The following is a 19,825-nucleotide window of genomic DNA, read 5'->3' as shown; positions in this document are numbered from 1 at the left end:
TTCTTCTTTGTAAATAAAATCAAAAGGTGGATAAAAAGAAAAAGAGACAGGAGATCTCTCTGCCACCCAAGGACACAGCAAGAAGACAGCTGTCTCCAAACCAGGAAGAGGGCCCTCACTAGACACAGAATCTGCTGGCACTTAGATCCAGAGACTTCCCAGACACTTCTAAGATACTAGTCTACTTCTCTGTATGCTTGAAAACTTTCATTAAAAAACAAAACAAACAAAACAAAAAACTGAACCTGGCGGGGGAAAGCTAATTAAAGACAAAAGTTAAAATAACCTCAGGACTATTAAGGACTCAGACCCCTCAGGAATGATGGTTCAGGTGACCCCACCACCTGAGGGGCTGGTAGGGGGCAAAAGAACATGGAACAGGTAGTAAGGAAAGAAGCTGTACAAGTATCACCCATAGCCTTGGGAGGTGGTACAGGACAAGAACTGTAGTTATGTATATTCTATTCTATTCTCAGCTTATTTCGGGTGGTATTACCCTCTTCTCAAGATTTTATATTCAAGTTTTTCTACATCCGACATGGAGTTCAAATTCACAACCCCGAGATCAAGAGTTGCACGCTCCCTCAACTGAGCCAGCCAGAGACCCGTCTCCTTGCTTCTTTTATATACATGTATTTGTAGATATAAACCAATTTTTCTATTTTTCCATATTTGTATTCACACACACACACACACAGTATCCAGATGAGATTTAAGTGAACTGGAGAAACATTAGGTTCACTTAGAAACGGACAGAATGATGGGATCACTGGATATGGTGTTAATGGTTTCCCTACAATTACTGGTTGATCCTTCAGTAACCTTAACTTTCCCTATTTTGCTATCAACCTTTTCAACACCAACTTTTTTTTTTTTTTTTTCATTTGACTGAATGTTGACCGGAACCCTGACCCTCTTACGGCTTAATTCCATGTTCCCGAAGAGTCAGGTAAGTGACCGCGGCTCACCATACTTGTATTTCAGCTTCAGCCGGCTTCAGTGAAACTGCGAAGGATGATTATCAGGCATCATCCAGACCACGCTGGAACCCAGGTGCTGAATCTGAAGACACCCCGGTCAGCAGCGTGCTGCAAGGACATGCAGACACATGTGCAGGTCGCACTCACACTCTGGAGGTGAGAGCTGAATGAAACCTCACAGATCCTCAGGCAGGCGATGGTTCCCCACTCAGACTGCCTACTCAGTACTTCAAAAGAATGTCCAGTGCTGGGTCCCACTCCAAATTAGAAACTCTGGGTCATGGAGATCAAGGGCTGATTTTGACTCCAAGTTCCACAGGTGATCTGGCGCTAGCTAACAGCCTCCCAGAACCCACATTGCCTAAGGGCAACTTCTTTGCACTAATTTCAAGGTGTCCAACAGAAACTTTACCCCTATTAACGCTCTACTGCACCTACATGAACCCCAAAACGCCCTTCTCCCTGGCACAATGGTTTACAAATAGTGTTTATCAAGCATTTATGCACTGGGCACTAAACCCTGCACTTGTGTTTTAAGTTACTGATCACAATGACTTGACAGTTTCCATTTCGCAGATGAGGAAAAAAATGCTTGTCCAAGGTAGGTCATAGGACCAGGATTAAATCTGATAGCTTGACCCCAGGAACTCCATTCACAAAACCACTTGCAGGTTCACTCCACACAGCACCTTAAACAAACAAACTGGGAGATGCCAGACACAGCAAGGCTGGGCCTTTGGAAACTGCTCTGGGTTCCCAGCTCCGCATGAGAATGGAAACAACCTGTTCTGAGCCTCCTCATTGGAAAAGACGGAGATCCTCAGTCCTCGGGCCAAATTGGGGTAGTTGCTAAGATTCTTTTCCCATGGTCAGCGTGCACAAACTATCCCAAACCCTTGCAACTTCAAAATAGTAGAGAAAATTAGTATTAGAAACTGCTAATTACCAATACAATATCCATTCTTCCTCAGTTCTTAGAAACAGAACCCCAGTGGTATTTGGGGTGGTAAAGCAGTCAACTAAAATCCTGAAATTTTCAGTCTTTCTTGCAATAAACACATATTTATGTTCCACTTAAGACTTAAGATGTTGGGTGGAGCTCCCAAAAAAGCCCTTTAGAAAGAGCTGAGTAAGCCAGGAGGAGCGCTCCTTTTGCCCCACCCCAGTCCTTCCTCCTGCCTGGAATACAGGATTTGATGATTGGTGCTCTGTCACCTTGGACCATGAATGTCCGTGAGTATGAAAGCCACAATCAGGATGGTTAAAAAAAAAAAAGAAAAAAAAAAGAACCCAGGTCCCTGAACAACATGCCAGCCTCCGAACTTTACTTGAGAAATAAACCATCTGTTTAAGTCACTTTGTTTGCTTTTTTGTCTTATACGCAGCCAAACCTAATACTGACCCGCTGACAATTTTCAGGACCATTTCTCATGCTAAAAGAGAAATTCAAAGGAAAAAATGATTTTTGGTCAAGGGACACTAGTCCACCACTCCGACACTTGGGGGGACAAGTAAACAATCTTTAGGAAATAAACAATGGCTCTGCTGAAGACTGGCGGGACTGAACTGAGTATTGAAGCTATTCTGAATTTCATCCTCATGCTGTCATCCGTTTGCCGCAACGAAATGGGTGCTAGTGATAGATTTTAGCCTACAGAGCAACAATGAGAGAAAGAGCCCACTTCTCTTCCCTTGCTGCCTGGCATCTATGTGCTGTCCCTCCCAAACCGTGAAGCACAGCAATGCTGTTTTAGTTGCAAAACATTCCCCCTTACTAATCCTTGGAGGGAAACTCTATTCTCGAAGGCTCCCGGTCTGGAACTGGCACTACCAAAAGCTGTATAGGTTCATCATTCCCAGGACATCTAATGACATCCCTAAAAGAAACATCACACATCTGATTGCTTCAAGGTTCCCAGGCTCCCTACTATCCCAGCAAGCAGCACAGCTTCCTCATTAGGAATTGCCTGCACTCAAGCAGGGCCAAATCCATCTCCAGAGCCAGGCTGTTTCTTTTTGCTCCATGAAACCTATCAACTAGGAGCCCAACTTCCATCTGGAATGTGCTCTTGTTTGGTTATAACTTAACTGTTTGGAATGTACATGCCTGATGCTCTTGTGAGGAAATTCTACTTCCCAGACTGGAAGCACAAGAGAGAAATAGCTTCATTTCACAGTGGCATTTCTGTCAGTCCTACAGACTTTTTATTCTTATTAATAATGCAGAGGGCATTTTGTATAAAATAAATGTCAAATTCTTTACCTGATCAATTTGAAAAAAAGTGTTTATGAAAGGACACACTTATTACATATTTATAAAATGATTGCCTAGGAGAGAAATAACTAAGATAAAGCCAGAGGTACAACTATCCTGAAATTTTAAAAACGATCCCTCAATTTAGAGCCAATGAAGAGTTCAAGTTCCTTGATGTATATGGCATAGATTCCTCTTATGCAGATAATTACCCTAAGTGGCAACAACATCTCGCACCCCACATGCTCTTCCTACAATGTGACCTTATTTCTTCCATCAAGGATAGAGAGAGTCCCATGTTCCCAGCCTCCTGAGTCTCAGTGGGTGTGTGGGGACTTTAACAGAATAAAAGTACCACAGAAGTGACACTATGTAACCTCTGAGTTCAGGTCACAGATGATACAAACTCTGCTTGGTTCTCCTTTGGTGGGGAGCCAACTGTCACCTAAGCAGCCCACCTACTCTGAAAACATCGTGAAGAGGACCCATGACCATGAACCCAACTGAGCTCCTCCTAGCCAACAGCCAGAATCAGCCAGAATCAGCTGCCAGTCACGAGTGATCAATCTTGGCCAGCCAACCTTATCGAACCTTCCCAAGATTGAAGCCCAGCTGACATCTGACCACAATCAGAGGCGGCCCCACAGGAGAACTGTCCAGATGAGCCCTTCCCCAAAATCATGACTCATAAAACTACCAACAAAATGGAAGGGTTGTTTTAAGTAAGTATGGAGTAATTTGTTAGGCAGCAACAGTAACCAGAACACCAACTATCTAGGGGAAAGTCTCCATAATAAAACTATCTTGTCTGGGTATGTTTGTTAAGCCTCCAAATTAAAGTAAGTAAAAACAAACTATGTACAAAAGAAATACTTCGAAACTCAGAAAAAGGGTGCCTAGGTGGCTTAGTGGGTTAAGCGACTGCCTTTGGCTCAGGTCAGGATCGCAGAATCCAAGGATCGAGCCCTGTGTCAGGCTCCCAGCTCCATAGGGAGTCTACTTCTCCCTCTTGACCTTCTCCCCTCTCATGCTCTCTTTCTCTCAAATAAAATCTTAAAAAAAAAAAAAAAAAATCTATATATATATATATATATATATATATATATAATGAACTCAGAAAAAGTTAAGATAATTTGCAAGTTAAGTTTATAGAAAGGGATATAACGTGGTAGTTGGAAGTCACTGGACAGATGGGAGTGTGAAAAAGAGCAGAACTGAGACAGAGGAACATTCCTAGGGAACAGCGGTTTCTTTCCACTAAGTGGGAAATTCCTCAAGTAGAAGGTTCCTGGTTAAGTAAATGGAATGTTCCGTGATAAAAATGACTTTGCTACCCCAAATCCACCTACCCCACCCCAAATGTTTGTCCTTTAATTTTTTATTTATTTTTATTTTCCCTGAACAAGCACACAGTGGAGTCTAGTTTGGAAGGTGTGCACAGGCTCTGACAGGCACATTCAGAGGGTGTGTCCGTGGTATGAGGGCAGAAGACCATCCACGAATCAGCAGAAAGGGACAGTGAAAGGAATAAAGACATTTGGTCAAACTTACCTGTGTTTATCTTGACCTCTACAGTCCTAAATACAGAGCCAGCCAGTGTTCCACAGCCTGGCAGGAAAAGCCATGGCTGCCTCCATGTCTCGGGTGCTCACGTATTGGGAGCGTCTTCAAGGTGCCAAGAGAACGGTTTAGTGCAAGACTTTAGCCTTGACAAAAGCTACAAGAGGTGCTCAGACAGAATACCACCATGTTTTATTTAAGTTCTTTTTTATTTTCCTCCACACTGGCAAAAGTTCCGAGGGAGCTTAAAGTTTTGTAAACATTTTAACTATCCCTCTTTCCCCACCCCCCACTTTTGAATTTACAAAGCAAAGGAGAGCAGGAGTCCCAACTTTTATTGGTTCCCCATCTCCTCATGCTATTTGATCCAAAAACTATATACAAGTTTGTAGCAGTCTCTGTATAGTTATTGTACATGTTTGGGAGGGAGGGAGGCAAGAAGGGATAGGGAGAATGGAGATCCAAAAGAATAAAAATAGAAACCAAATATAATCAGCCAAAACCAAAATGCTCTCAGAGCAACTCCAGCCTTCTTCAGGCAGTGATGACAGAAAGGAAAGGTGCTCTACCAGGAGCCACCCGAACCACAACACTTCTCACACAGGGATGGATGGTCCAATGGCTCCAGACCAAAGTGTGACTGGCAATTCCAGGTGATGTTCTGCGGGGGTTGGAGGAGGCAGGAAGAGTACCGGTTTATAAATAGGGCTTGAATACATTTATAACTGAAGTGAAGGGGTATTAGGAGGCCATGATCAGAAGCCAGAACCAGGCTTCTCTCCCCCATTCTCTCCCATCCCCTCCATCCCACTGCATTCTCCTGTGTAGTGGTTTCCATGGATGAAGGTCTTAAAGATGGTTAGGTTTTGTATGTTTTCTTTTCAGAAAAGGCAAGCAACTTGCCATTCTAGAATCTTTAAACAAAACCTTTTGGGGCCACAGCAAGACACACACGCAATGCTCTGAGGAACCAGATGAAATTCCGGGCTTTTATCAGAAGCAAAAGTTTATCCCTATCCAAAATGAAATTATACAAATTCATACATATGGTAAAGATCCTAGCTGCCTCTTAAACGAGACAAATTTTCAGCAGAAAGGCCCAAAACAAACTGGTCCTAGTCCTCTGAAGTAAAAATATTTATGGGAAAAATCAGTTTTTGTAAGAAAGGAAAAATTAAAGAGTAAGTCCTTCTCCCAGGCCATAGGGTTTCCTTTGTCCAATCAGGCTGGAGAATGCCAGGGGAGAAGTCAGCTTGCTTGGAAGTCACTATCTAATGAAGAAAAAAATGAATCCTTTCTCCGAAAGGATGCTCAGAAAGAACAGGCGAGGGGTGTGCAACATCAAACCAATCCAATCTAAACTCCACCCCACTCAGGGCCTCTTTGATGCAATCCCAAAGTTAGCAGTGGCAATGCAGCCGTCAGACTGGGGCGCTCGGACTGTCTTGTTGGATACTCAAGTCACAGTCCATGGCATGGTGTTGCTGGCCAATGTCTGTTACCATTAACTCTCTTCATGATTGCACCAGTTAGACCCCTTACCCTTATGGGGGGTTAAAAAGAACAACAACATAGAAGGGGGAAAAGTGACATAAGAAAGTAAATAGCTATTGGCAGATCCCAACATACTTTCTGGGACACAGTAGATGAAATCACGGCACAGTAAACAGGTGCTGCCCAAAATCAGCCTTGTTGGGGAGGAATCCCAACTGCCACCCCCAAGACACAGGGTCCGGTCCACTTATCTACAGTCTGAGATGCTCACCAACAAAAACAGTTTAAAGAATCTTGGACACAAAGGGCTAGAAGAAAAAGCCTGAGATGATCGGTTCTGTGATTTGTTGCAGAGTGATAAAGAGTAAATGGTGAGTAAGTGTTGTGTCCAAAGGTGGAGAATCCATGGTCAGCAGAGAGGAGAAGGAAGGCCAGTCCACTGGCAGGTGCTCAGTAGTCATCTAAAGTCTCGATTTCACCCATATTGAGTCGCTCCGATGAAGCATTGACTGAAAACCCTGCAGGGAAAAATTGGCAATAAGTGACCACATCCAGACAACCATGGGGCTCCAATTCCAGACACTGGGCTGGAAGAGAAGTCTCTCATGTTTTAGCATGCCACAGATACACTAAAGAAAGGAAGAAGGAAGGAAGGATAAAGGTCAGAGAGCAGTATTCTGCTCTTCTAATGAGAGATTCTTCGTTTTTATTTATTTCTTAGGGTTCTGGTATAATTTAAGAAGGGAGGGGAAAAAAAGAATTCCAAACTAGTACGTTAGAGATTCCTGAGAAGAATCTGGGCTGTGAGCACATGTTAAGGCCAAGTGAGGCTGGCTAGTGGGGAAAGTTCATTCGGGAGGTGAATCTTAACAGAGATGGGGACAGGCGAGGGCAGGAATAACACATACCAAATACTCTGTAACTACCTGACCAGATGACTGTGAAATCTAAGTGGGAGTAACACCACTTCAGTCCCCCTCACTACTGGGACTACCTCCCCACCCCACCCCCCGGGGTTAAAAACCTTTTCAAAGTTTCAGCCAAAAGCTTTTGCCATTCGAGGGCAGAAGGCTTCAGGGAAGATCCTCACAGCCCTCAGATGTTTTCTCACAGGGAAGACCGCACAAAAAGATTAAAGTACTTTGTTCAACTCAGCCTATTGTTGAGTAGGCTTGCAAAAGCAAAAGATTTCAGTTAGCCATACTGATAAACCAAAATGGAATCTAGTTTAGAGAAAGCAGGTTTAGCACCCCCACTGAAGGCAAGAGCAGTAATCACAAACACTACTAACGGTCTGAAAACCTAATCCCATCAGCCCCATGTATGCAATTTTTCTAACTCCACAATCAAAGATTGATAAAAAGTATTATTGGGCTTCCTTGGAATGAGGAAAAAGAGCTTTCAGTTCACCCACCCTGAACAAAATCTTAAACTGTTTCAACTGCTATTTGAATATCAAAAAAGTAAACAGGCAAAGCTCTCCTATCTAAAAGCAGTTAATATTACTTGTGCTCTGTCCCCTCTTTTTGTTCTTTAATGTTCAAGTTTTCAAACAAAGACACATTTTAAATGTACCAATAATAAAAAAGTCTTACATAATAAAAATAGCTTAATTATATTATATTCTTGACTCAAAATACCATGATTTGAAAACATAAACATGACTATTTATTAACCAAGGAAGCTGTGGTTCAAGCTGCTTACAAGGCCTCAGACGAGGAGAGGCCAGGGCTCCAAACCCCAGCCTCAGCTCTGCCCATCCACAGCACTGCCACAACCCACAAGACCTTTACCCTTGAAAATAACAAAAGGCTTAGTGTCCCTATTTGTAAATAACAATTTAATTAGGTAAGTATTAAAACTTAAAGACCAAACAGCCTATGAAATGAGCTATTACTCTTCTGAGGCAGGGTTTTGACTTCACATGTATCTCAGGAATAGAGGAATTATGATAAAAATGAGCTATATGTGATAAAAGCAGAAATGTAATAAACACACACACAGGGGGCACCTGGGTGGCTCAGTTGGTTAAGAATCTGCCTTCTGCTCAGGTCATGAACCCAGGATCCTGGGACTGAGCCCCAGGCTCTCTGCTCAGAAGAATCTGCTTCTCCCTCGCCCTCTGCTCCTCCCCCGCTGCTCATGCTCTCGCAAATAAATAAAACCTTAAACACACACACACACACACACACATTTAATTTTAATCATGGAAAGACAGGAAAAAACCAGCAGCCTGGGGCCAAAAAAGGGAAAAAAAGGTACTTGTTCATGACTACAGTATGTTGCTTACTGGGCTAAGTTTTTAAGCAGACACAGTCTCACTGATGGGTCATAAAACCAGAAAGGTAGACACATCTACTCCACATCTGACAGAAGGGAAAGCTCTGGGATACCACAAAGTCCAAAGCAATACAAAGGAGGATTTAAGCCCACTCTGCCTGGCTCTAAAGACTACATTCTGTTAGGATCAGAACTGACTACAACTCACTTGCATGATTTCTTAAGGTTGAGAGACTGTAAAGTATGACTGGGGAAAATGCCATTGTGTGTGGACTATTATCATATCCAAGTAACGGATACTGGTTCACCAAGGGCACCTCGTAGCTCTAAAAACTACAGAAGACACAGCACAATGGAGGTGATGGATCATTAAAACAAGCCTGGGCCTCTCTGATGCTCTGTTCTAGACGCAAAGTTCTCCCTTGATCAATGACTACCTTCTCAATGGATGCTTTTGGATCAAATTAGAACTGTCTCATTCTGTGCATGGTGAACTGTGACTGATGGACGGACATTTACTAACTTTTCTCAATCTGTAAATTAATTAAAAATAGTAGTAAGTGGAAATGAGTAGGTAAGGGGCAGAAGTTAGTAATTATCAGGGGCGCCTGGGTGGCTCAGTGGGTTAAAGCCTCTGCCTTCGGCTCAGGTCATGATCTCAGGGTCCTGGGATTGAGGCCTGCATCGGGCTTTCTGCTCAGCAGGAAGCCTGCTTCCCTCTCTCTCTCTGCCTGCCTCTCTGCCTACTCTCTGTCTGTCAAATAAATAAAATCTTTAAAAAGAAAAAAAAAGAAGTTAGTAATTATTAGAGGAATTTTCAGAGAGAGATTTAGCTGAGTAGAAATTTTCATAAAAAAGTCCATGCCTACACAACAGAGCTTTCTGAACACTGTTGAACTTTTACTCCCCTTTCCCATATATGCATTTTTTCTGCTCCTTCAACATATATAAATTTCTTTTTTTTTTTTTTTAAAGATTTTATTTATTTATTTGACAGAGAGAGATCACAAGTAGACAGAGAGGCAGGCAGAGAGAGGGAGGGAAGCAGGCTCCCTGCCAAGCAGAGAGCCCGATGTGGGACTCGATCCCAGGACCCTGAGATCATGACCCGAGCCGAAGGCAGCGGCTTAACCCACTGAGCCACCCAGGCGCCCCAACATATATAAATTTCTTAAACTCTATTCCTAAAATAAGTTCTCATCTCCCTGAAGAGTGTTTTCTTTTTATATATTTTTTTAAGATTTTATTTATTTATTTGACAGAGAGAGACACAGCGAGAGAGGGAACATAAGCAGGGCAAGTGGGAAAGGCAGAAGCAGGCTTCTGGCTGAGCAGGGAGCCGGATGCGGGGCTCAATCCCAGGATGCTGGGATCATGATCTGAGCCTAAGGCAGACGCCTAAAGACTGAGCCACCCAGATGCCCCCTGAAGAGTGTTCCTTTCTTTCTGGTGTCTGCAACAGGGGTGGAGTCAGATTGAATATTTAATTCAAAGAGCTTCACACCTCACTTTCAGTGACAGCCTACCCTTCCAGAGTCACAGCTGAAGAGCAACAGGGCTTCTTGGCTAGAACCCACACCCAGAATTTCAGGGACACTTGTAAATCTATATTCACCCACTTCTGTCAAAACTGGATAAAATGTTAGACTGTTTCATCTACTCTTAACATAAAAATAAACAAATAAATAAATAAAATACAATTCTGAGGCAGAAGAAAACAGAATTTCACCAGATTGTTCTCTGTTCCCAAGCCAGCTTTCAGGCCCCAGTTCCAAAGGGCAATCCTCAAAGTTAGGTTTTTGTTTGTTTGTTTTTAAGGATTTATTTATTTGACAGACAGAGAGACAGCGAGAGAGGGAACACAAACTGGGGGAGTGGGAGAGGCAGAAACAGGCTCCCCGCCGAGCAGGGAGCCCGATGCGGGGCTCGATCCCAGGACCCTGAGAACACGACCTGAGTTGAAGGCAGATGCCTAACGACTGAGCCATCCAGGTGCCCCCAAAGTTAGGTTTCCATTACTGACATTTTGTTTTCTCCAGAGTAGGAAGCCCAGGAGGGAAAGCAGGGACCCTCCTGAGGGCAGGGAAGGATGGCAATCCCCCTCTTGCTGTGCTATCTCCTCTTTCACGAGGGTATCTCCACTTGAAGCTCCATAGGCATTTCACACTGACCCACCCAACACACCTAAATTCCGTATCATCACCCCATAAGCCTGTTCCATTTTCCAGGGCTCATCCTTTAAGCAAATGGAAACACCACCCATCTTGCTGTCCAAACCGGTCCATTCCCCTTGCCCTGGCAATTCAGTCCCCTAAGTTTCTGAACCCCATCTAACTCCTCTCCATCTCTACTGCCCAAATCCCTGTTCTCTAGGCCACCAGGATCTTTTACCTGGTCTATACTTCAGCCTCCTAACCACTTTTCCTCCTGCCTGGGCCAACATCCCTACCTGCCATCTTCGCCAATACAATCATTCTACTCCAGACAGCATGGTTTTTAATACTTTACTTTACCTTCATAAACAGAGAATCATTTTAATTTCATCATTGTCTGTGAGGCTGTTAGGCCAATTGAAGAAACACAAACAGCCTGCATCTGCTTTGCCTATTATTCCAGAAATACCACTGTCTGTCCTTCTCGCCAGTCTTTCAAAGCCCCAATTCTGGTGTCACCATTTCCATGAAGCTGTCTTGTGTGAAGACTCTGGTTCTCAATGCTAGACGAGAATAGTTGTGGCTAACAGAAGAGTGCAAAAAAAACAGGCCTCCTCTGAAATCCCAGCCCCACTGCTGAACAGCTGTGTTGGAAACTTTGGAAAATGTTCTAAACCCTCAGGGCTTTGGTTTACTCTTTGGTAAACTGAAACATGATCTCATAATGCAGAGTGACTCTGAAAATCATAAATATATATATACATATATATAATGGATATCAGCAAGTATTAGTGGTTTACGATCAGTTTCTATACAAATCAGCATTTAAATTTTTACAACTTTTCCTTTTCTCCATTAGCATTATTTTCCAATTAAACTGAAAGGTCTTCTAGGAAAATCTGTATTATATCTGAAGCAACTCTTCAAAGTTTTAAAGCGCCACACAATATAAGTCATTACTTTTCTTGTTCCCTACAGCATATGCAGCATCGCTCTTGCACTGATATGCCCAGTAAATATTACTTATTTAAGTGGTTTTAAAAATTAATTTTGTATAAGAAATATTTCCCTTTATCAAAAACATTCCACTAGGAGACTCACATATAATACTGCTATAACCTGCACCCCTCTAACACCCAGCTGAGACTTTAGGCTTTGCTCACCTAATAAACTGGGATCTGCTCGGACCATCTTCTGTTTTTTCTTCTTCTTGCCACTTTGTACAGCCTCAAAATTGGATTGTTGGTTGTTGCTTTGATTGGTCTGAAATACTGAATGGAGTGCACTGTGGTTCATTCCCCACACAGAGTCCTGTGAGATAAGATGTTACAACTGAGGTTACACAGAGGATGCAAGTGTGGCCCACCTAAGAAAATGACTGATTGGCCCTCACCTTACCAAGTATGAGATTAAAAACAGAAGTCCCACCATGGATTCTGGTAATAACGAAACCATGTAGAGTCCCCCAAGCCACCCTTTCCCTTCATTTAGATTCAGATATCACATTTAAGCTCTGGGCCTCCAAAAGGCCCATCCTGGTAGCTCTAGGTTTTCATCCCAGTGGCAACACAGCTGTCAAAACCTCTCCGGTAGGGGCGCCTGGGTGGCTCAGTGGGTTAAGGCCTCTGCCTTTGGTTCAGGTCATGGTCCCAGGATCCTGGGACCGAGCCCCACATCAGGCTCTCTGCTCGGCAGGGAGCCTGCTTCCTCCTCTCTCTCTCTGTCTGCCTCTCTGCCTGATTGTGATCTCTGTCAAATAAATAAATAAAATCTTTAAAAAAAAAAAAAAAAAACCCTCTCTGGTATACAGAGAGTCCATACCATCCACTAGGAAATTAGATATACAGCAAATAATCACAAACAGACCTCTGTACTCCAGCAATCCACACCCCTCACCTACCAAAGCATATGGTTCCTCTGTCTCTGAGCTCCACGACAGAAAGGACAGGACGCAGACTAGCTGGCAGCATGTTACCAAACAAAATCACAATCATGTACTTTATTCCTATTGGCAATCCTCGAAGAGATCTGGTCCCCAAATATCCATACACTTTCTACCAACTGGTCCAACTATGAAACAGTCTACCAGCCATTCACACTTACCTGCTGCTCTTATTAGAGCAATTCATTTTAAACTGAGATCCGATTCAATGAGCTGGTTGAAGGCACAGGTAGTGGCAGTGGGGGATGAGGAGGAAGAGTAGAGAAAGCACTGTGGAAGGGCGAGGCTGGCTACATGTGCATGCACAGTGGGCCCCAACTTCCAATTTCAGCACACGGGGCAGTCATTTCATAAACGTAAAGAACTTTCTATATTACTATACAATGTCTTCCCTTCTGATTCTTTATTTTTCCTAGTGCTGTTTCTATTGACATCTTTCACTTAATCCCTATTAGTCCATCTTCCCAAATGGATTTTAAATGCCATGTACTTCGCTGTATCTTTTATATCCCCAGAAATGACTGATATAACCAAAATTATTTCTAGCAGAATTACAGAACTAAAGAATATAAATCATCTTAGGCTCTTTGTGAGCCTTGCCACTTTATCCTTCAGAAAACTTGTACAACTGATCCTCATTATTCACAATTCCATACATGCAAATTCACTTACTGGCTGTAATTTACATGTAACCCCAAAATCAAAACTTGTGATGCATTTATGGCTTTCCTGAACACCCAGCTGCTAAAATGTGAGTTGCCTAAGGAACACATTCTCAGCTGAGGTGGAACAGAGGAGTATTTTGCCTTCTTGTCTCAGTTCTCATACAGTAAAGGAGCATCTTTTTCATTCTCCGTAGTGTCCTGATGTTCACTTTTTTTTTTTTTTAATATTTTATCTATTTATTTGACAGAGATCACAAGTAGGCAGAGAGGCAGGCAGAGAGAAAGAGAGGAGGAAGCAGGCTCTCCATTGAGCAGAAAGCCTGATGTGGGGCTTGATCCCAGGACCCCGAGATCATGACCTGAGCCGAAGGCAGAGGCTTTAACCCACTGAGCCACCCAGGCACCCCTGATGTTCACATTTTATGCTTGTTGGTGTTGTCACTGTTTAAAATAGCCCCCAAGAGGGGCGCCTGGGTGGCTCGGTCAGTTAAGCATCTATTTTTGGCTCAGGTCATGATGTTAGGGTCCTGGGATCAAGCCCTGAGTTGGGCTCCCTGCTCAGAGTGGAGTCTGCTTCTTCCTCTGCCTCACCTCTGCTCTCTCTCTGTCTCGTGCATAAGCTCTCTCTAATAAATAAACAAAATCTAAAAAATAAAATGGTTCCCAAGTATTAAGTGTTGTCTGGTGTTCCAAAAAGGCTGGAACATGCCTTAGGGAGAAAATGCATGTGCTAGATAAGCTTCACTCAGGGGTCGGCTCTAGGCTCTAGTGCTGCTGGCCATGAGTTCAATGTTAAGGAATCAACAATATATTAAATAAGGCATCTTAAAGAGAAACACACATAAAACAAAGTAATATATTGACCAGCTGACAAAAATGTTGTGACCAGAGGTTCCAAAAATCTAATTGGGTGTTTTCCCTGGAGCAATAGTTCAGTATTCGCTAATTCAGCTGTAGCGATGACTTTACAAAACATAACTACCACAAATGTTGAGAACTGATGGTACCGTTCACTGCCCATCAACAACACAGGACATGTCTGGCATGCTACGGTATGGTCAATATTGGGTATAGCGCATCCTGAGCACTGGAGATTTAACATTTGTAGGTGTTAACTTTTCAAAAAAATGTATGGGTCTGTGACAAGTTGGAATTAGCAATCTGACTGAGGCACATACACAAACCAAGGAAAATGCAACTAGTACGCCTAACAGAGAATGATTATGTTTGCTATCTGGGAAATTCACAAAGGTCTCTGGACCTGCCATTTGAAAATATCAAATATACCACATTTTAAGAAGCTACGGTCATCTGATGTACAAAAATGGTATCTTTTGTTTTAATTTTCATTTCTTTGGCTGCCCAGTACTGCGAGGTCTTACTACGCACTTGCAGGGGCACGGCGCCAACCACTGCCTCGTACCTGCTGCTGCTGCTGCTGTTGCTGCTGCTGCTGCTGCTGCCGCTGGCTGGCTTTCTGTTTGGCACGGCGCTCGAGGAACTGCTTGGCAAACTCCTTGGCCTCAGAGGTATCTCCTAAATAGGCCCTAATATAATCATGGACCTCATAAGGAGATTCTACTTCTTTCAGGAAAGAAACGAAAGTAGGAACTGCAATGTGAGAGGGGAGAAGACATAAAGAGTAACAATGAAACATCACAAGCAAAGAATCAGTGTCAGTTTTTAATACACTGGGACACTTACTGCCGACTGTACTGACGCAAATGGGGAAGGTATGCAGCTACTGTGTTCAACACTCTTTAATCTACTCTGCGGGGTGGGGTGGAAGCACTGTCATTGTAATGCCCCAAACCACCTCAAGTAGCACAGAGTCAAACAAAGATATATCATGCATGTTCCGTTTCACTAAATGTTATGTTGGTAAAAGCCGTATGTTACGTTAAGACTAGAACAACTGCTTGTCTAAGACTTATCTGGAAATTCATTCTTTCTTTCCTTAAATTCAGTCAATATTTATTAAGTGCCATGATGTGTGTCAGGCACCATGACAGATACTAACAATACAGCCACACCCTCCAAGAACTTTCACTTCACTGAGCTAATGTTCAGAGAGGAATCAAGTGGAACGTGCAAGCAGTGTGGTGCAGCAGAAAAAGCATAAGTATTGGAATTAGACAGACATGGGTTAAAATAATGACTCTGAAATTTGCTCGCTGTGTGACCTTGATGAGTTATTTAACCATTCTGAGCCTCTGTTTCCTAATTTATAAAATGGGGATAATAGCACCTACATTGTAAAGGCATCTTATGAAGTCACTGCAAAAATTAAAGAACTGGAGTAACATATGCTAACTGCTGGAAAGTGCCTAGCACACAATAGCTGCTCAATGAATGGTAGCTGACCATTATTTACTATTATTTATTATATTTCCCCTGGCTCTTTCGGATCGTACGATATTATTATAATGCTGCAAAGGATTCTTCTATTCCTTTACTATTCCATTTTGAAAAGATCCTTGGTTTTAGTTAAGACACTGTAGGTGGATGAATTCAAATTAGCCTATCAGTTATAGGAAATCTGGATCTTCCACACTAAGCTTACTGGTCTCTAGTTCAAACATTTGGGGTCAGGGCAGGGATTCACTTCCATCAAAGGCAGAGAATTCTCTTTGTGATCAAGTAATAACTAGCAAGTTTTTCTTCAAATTGTGCTGAAACCTTTTCACTTCCACTCACTGGTCCTAGTTTCATTGTGCATAAAATAAGTCTACTTGCTCTGGCACATGATTCCCACCCGCCCCCAAAGGCAGGATGGGAACGATCTCACATCACCTCAGCCTTCTCTTGTCCAGGATGACCTCTGTCTCCACCATGAGTTACCTTTCTTTGGACTTGGCCTGGCTGGCAAAGTCCCCCATAAAATGACCTGTATGGAACTATGAACTCCTCTGTCCTGAACATTATTATGATAGCCTGAAACACCAGACACCATTTACTTTTTGGCAACGACTGAGAACCTATTTGAACACAATATTACAGGACTTTTCTCACAAGTAGTACTTATAATACTATTGAAGGGTCAAGTTCTTATAGTAGATATAGGATTTGACCTCCATTAGCTTTCACCTCCTGAGTTTTGGCCCATCATTCCAATTTGTCGACCTCTTTGTGGGTCCTGCTCTGCCATTTCACATGCTGGGTTTCCCTCCCCAATTCTTACCATCCAAGTTATTTGCCGTATTAAGGGCATGAAGCATCTGTTCACACCACTGGGTAAATCCATCTTGGGCTTTATTTACTCCCTGAAAGAGCTTCAGCAACTTTTCTTCTTCTTCTACTTTCTTATTCTGCCGGTTAGACACACCTACAGATTTACTAAAGCAAAACAATAGGGCGATATTATATTCCCAGAAACTGTTACTATATGATTATACTACAACACCATAAACAGATAACGTCTTGGCAACACTGGATGGCTATCCAGTTATCCAATGCTTGGGTCCAAAAACGAATTAAAAAATAAATAAATAAAACCTTCAAATATTTGGATTGGGGACGGGTAACTCAATACCCTCTTATAATCTAGTCTCAGCTAACACATTCTCATTTGTGAAGACAGGGCTTCTTGCCAGAGAAATGATTAAATTCTTCCTATGTGCCCTTTGGTGAGTTTTTAAATTTTGCTAAGCCTCAGTTTACTCATCTGTAAAATGGTACTAATACTTCTTTGGGTTATCACAAGGAATAAAAATACTGTATGCAAAAGCCTAGAGCACAGTGCCTGGCAAAGATGCTCAGTAAGCTGACGGTTGTTTACTGAGTCCTATTCTTAATACTTTAGACCCTCAAACAAGAAGAAACAATCTGACAATACTACCATTTATTAAGTAGTTACTATGTGCCAGGCACTTCACTAACTACTTTGTGTGCATTCATTTAATCTGTACAACTACACCCATGAAGTCATCATTATCTTCATTTTACAGATGAGGGAACTGAGGCTCAAAGAGGTTCCCTCTTGCCCAAGGTCACACAGGTCACACAGCTAATAAGTGGCAGTGCTGGGAACGGAGCTCACATATTTATCATTAAAACCCATGTTCATTCATTAACACTGCATACTGAAGAAAGAAAAGACAAAGGTGAAGTGTAACTAATTTATCATAAAAAAATAGGTTTAGGGTCATTAGAGAGGTGTTTATAATACTCACTATAGTCTAGCTAACTTAAAAATATAAATTTATAAAGAAAAATGCTAAGATCTAGAGAGTATCTTGGAGAAATTTTCAAAAACAACAAAAATATACTATTCCTAGTATTTATTAAGTGGTTACCATGTGACAGGCAATGGACTAAGTGCCCAGCAGTACAAAGAGCCCCTAGTAATAGCACAGATATGTTTCCATGGGGAAGAAAATAATCACCAAACTACAACCTCCCATGCTTAGACACAGATGAAAATAGCAAAAACTAAATAACTATCTTTTCCTCCCACCCAATATCCCACTCCCCACATGCCCTGTCCCCCAACCCTCCAAGAAGCATAGGTTTGATCATTTGAGCCCTACCTGAGACTGGCGTTGTTTTTATTTTTATTTGTAGAATTCCTAGGTCCCACCTCTTTCACTGCATCATCCCAGAATCCCATGTTGGAGTTTTTAGTGTCAGCATTACTCCAGATACTACTGACTAGGTCAGATGCCCACTGGTTAGGGGGACCAGTATTTATAGAGCCCCAAACAGAATTCCCAATGCTGGTGTGCAGGTTGGAATGCTGTTAAGAGACAAATGACTCAGTTAACAATACTGAAAAGAGAATTTCTTACACCAATCCATATTGTGAGTGCTTAGGAAGATGGACCCACCGTATTATTCCGGGCTCTGTTTGGTTGCTGGTGCTGCTGCTGCTGCTTCTGCATCTGCCTAGCTTCTTCCTGCTGGATCTCCAGGAGAGACTTCGCGGTGCCTGCAGGTTTGCTGACATTCCCCCAGCCAGAGAGCTTCTGCTGTTGCTGCTGCTGCTGCTGCTGGAGAGCTTTCATCAGTTCCCTCTGCTGGCGCCTTTGCTGTTGCACAACAACAGGAGCTAGCTTAAGATTCTGGTTTTCAAAAGCATTAGTTACTCCTGTCTGGTATAGTAAATGGAATGCAAATACATAAGAGCTACACAAAATTAAAACACTCTGCAGGGTTAGCCACTTTGCTGCAAATAAGGATGTCAACTGCCAGAGGTACTAAAAGGAAACTAAAAAGATCAAACACAGAATTACTTTTTAAAAATTAAGTAGGACTTTTGGTTAGGCATAGAAATGAAATACATATGAATTTCCTAAAGCCCTACCAAAATGACAGGGAAAAAAAAATTTTATATATATACACACACACACACACATACACACTGTTAAAAAGGATACACCCATAAGGACAAAAGGAATAGAATAGATCCTAAAAGCTGAAAAGCACACAAATAATGATACCCAACGGATACCAGTAAGTTGAAACCTGAGTAAAGGAAGCTCAGAAAGAGGCAAATTCATCTAGAAAACTCCATAATTATAAGTATGGGTAATAGAGGATAAACTGCCTGAAAGTTTAAAAGTAGCAGGAAGACCCCAGACTGCCTCTGCAACCTGATGCAGTTGGGCAGCTATCTCTTCCTCTCCCTAACAGGAAACTCAAACATTCCTCTTTAGAGAGACTGAGCCAGATTGGTGATCATTCTGTGGGGAAGCTGACCCCCCAGCACAGAAGAATACATCTACAGATGTGAAAAGATGGGAGGACTCCCCAACGCAATAGCCCTGCCAGAGACCATTACAGCGAAGCCCATCAAGGTGTTGTATATACAGAACTTCTAATCCTATATATGAACAACAGCCCAAGATCAACAAACATTTGACCTGAACTTCTAAGATGAAAGCCAAAGACCAAATTAAAAAAATGAAATTCACTGGAAAAAGAAACAAGAGAAGGGAAAATGGTGACTAGCTTTCAAAAAATATATTAGTAAGTAGGGGCGCCTGGGTGGCTCAGTGGGTTAAGCCTCTGCCTTCGGCGCAGGTCATGATCTCAGGGTCCTGGGATTGAGCCCCGCATCGGGCTCTCTGCTCAGTGGGGAGCCTGTTTCCCTCTTTCTCTGCCTGTCTCTCTGCCTACTTGTGATCTCTGTCAAATAAATAAATAAAATCTTTTTAAAAAAATTAATAATTTTAGAGAGGTAAGATGTGAATTCAATGAAAAAGAGGCAATACAAAAAAACACTAACAAAGGACTCAGAGAAATTTCAAATAAGATCACATACATTACAGTTCAATAGAAAAATTAAAACAGAAGATTGAGGAAATGCTTCCAGCAAAAAAGGTAAAAAGAAAAAAAAAAAGTAAAATGACAGAGATTAAAAATAGGAGAAAGCATGAAAAAAATAAAAATCAGTCCATGAGAGCATCATGCATATGGCAGTAATTTGAGAAAACAGAACAGCTGTGCAGCAAACTAAGACCATCCAGACTTGAACAGGTTAGGCAGTCATGGAAACG

At 42.3% G+C, this 19,825-nt stretch overlaps 1 protein-coding gene across 3 annotated transcripts in view; it reads right to left on the bottom strand.

Annotated features, from left to right (window-relative positions):
* Positions 1–5,000: 5,000 nt before the first annotated feature.
* LOC111141353 (GRB10 interacting GYF protein 2) overlaps positions 5,001–19,825 on the bottom strand; it is a 149,138-nt gene continuing 134,313 nt past the window's right edge. For 2 of the 3 annotated variants that reach the window (XM_022493835.1, XM_022493842.1), the window contains exons 24-29: positions 18,155–18,355; positions 17,858–18,063; positions 16,510–16,664; positions 14,752–14,939; positions 11,885–12,032; positions 5,001–6,806 (exon numbers count right to left, since the gene is read on the bottom strand). In XM_022493835.1, the coding sequence (XP_022349543.1) occupies positions 6,739–6,806; positions 11,885–12,032; positions 14,752–14,939; positions 16,510–16,664; positions 17,858–18,063; positions 18,155–18,355 (966 nt within the window). In that variant the 3' untranslated portion in view covers positions 5,001–6,738. Of the gene's footprint in view, positions 6,807–11,884; positions 12,033–12,824; positions 12,833–14,741; positions 14,940–16,509; positions 16,665–17,857; positions 18,064–18,154; positions 18,356–19,825 lie in introns of all 3 variants that reach the window. The other variant, XM_022493850.1, reaches the window with a different exon arrangement.

The sequence above is a fragment of the Enhydra lutris genome, unplaced genomic scaffold (assembly GCF_002288905.1).
Source record: "Enhydra lutris kenyoni isolate GAN:26980312 unplaced genomic scaffold, ASM228890v2 scaffoldscaffold1, whole genome shotgun sequence".
Classification (NCBI taxonomy): Eukaryota; Metazoa; Chordata; class Mammalia; order Carnivora; family Mustelidae; genus Enhydra; species Enhydra lutris.
This window is presented reverse-complemented; position numbering and strand designations above follow the sequence as displayed.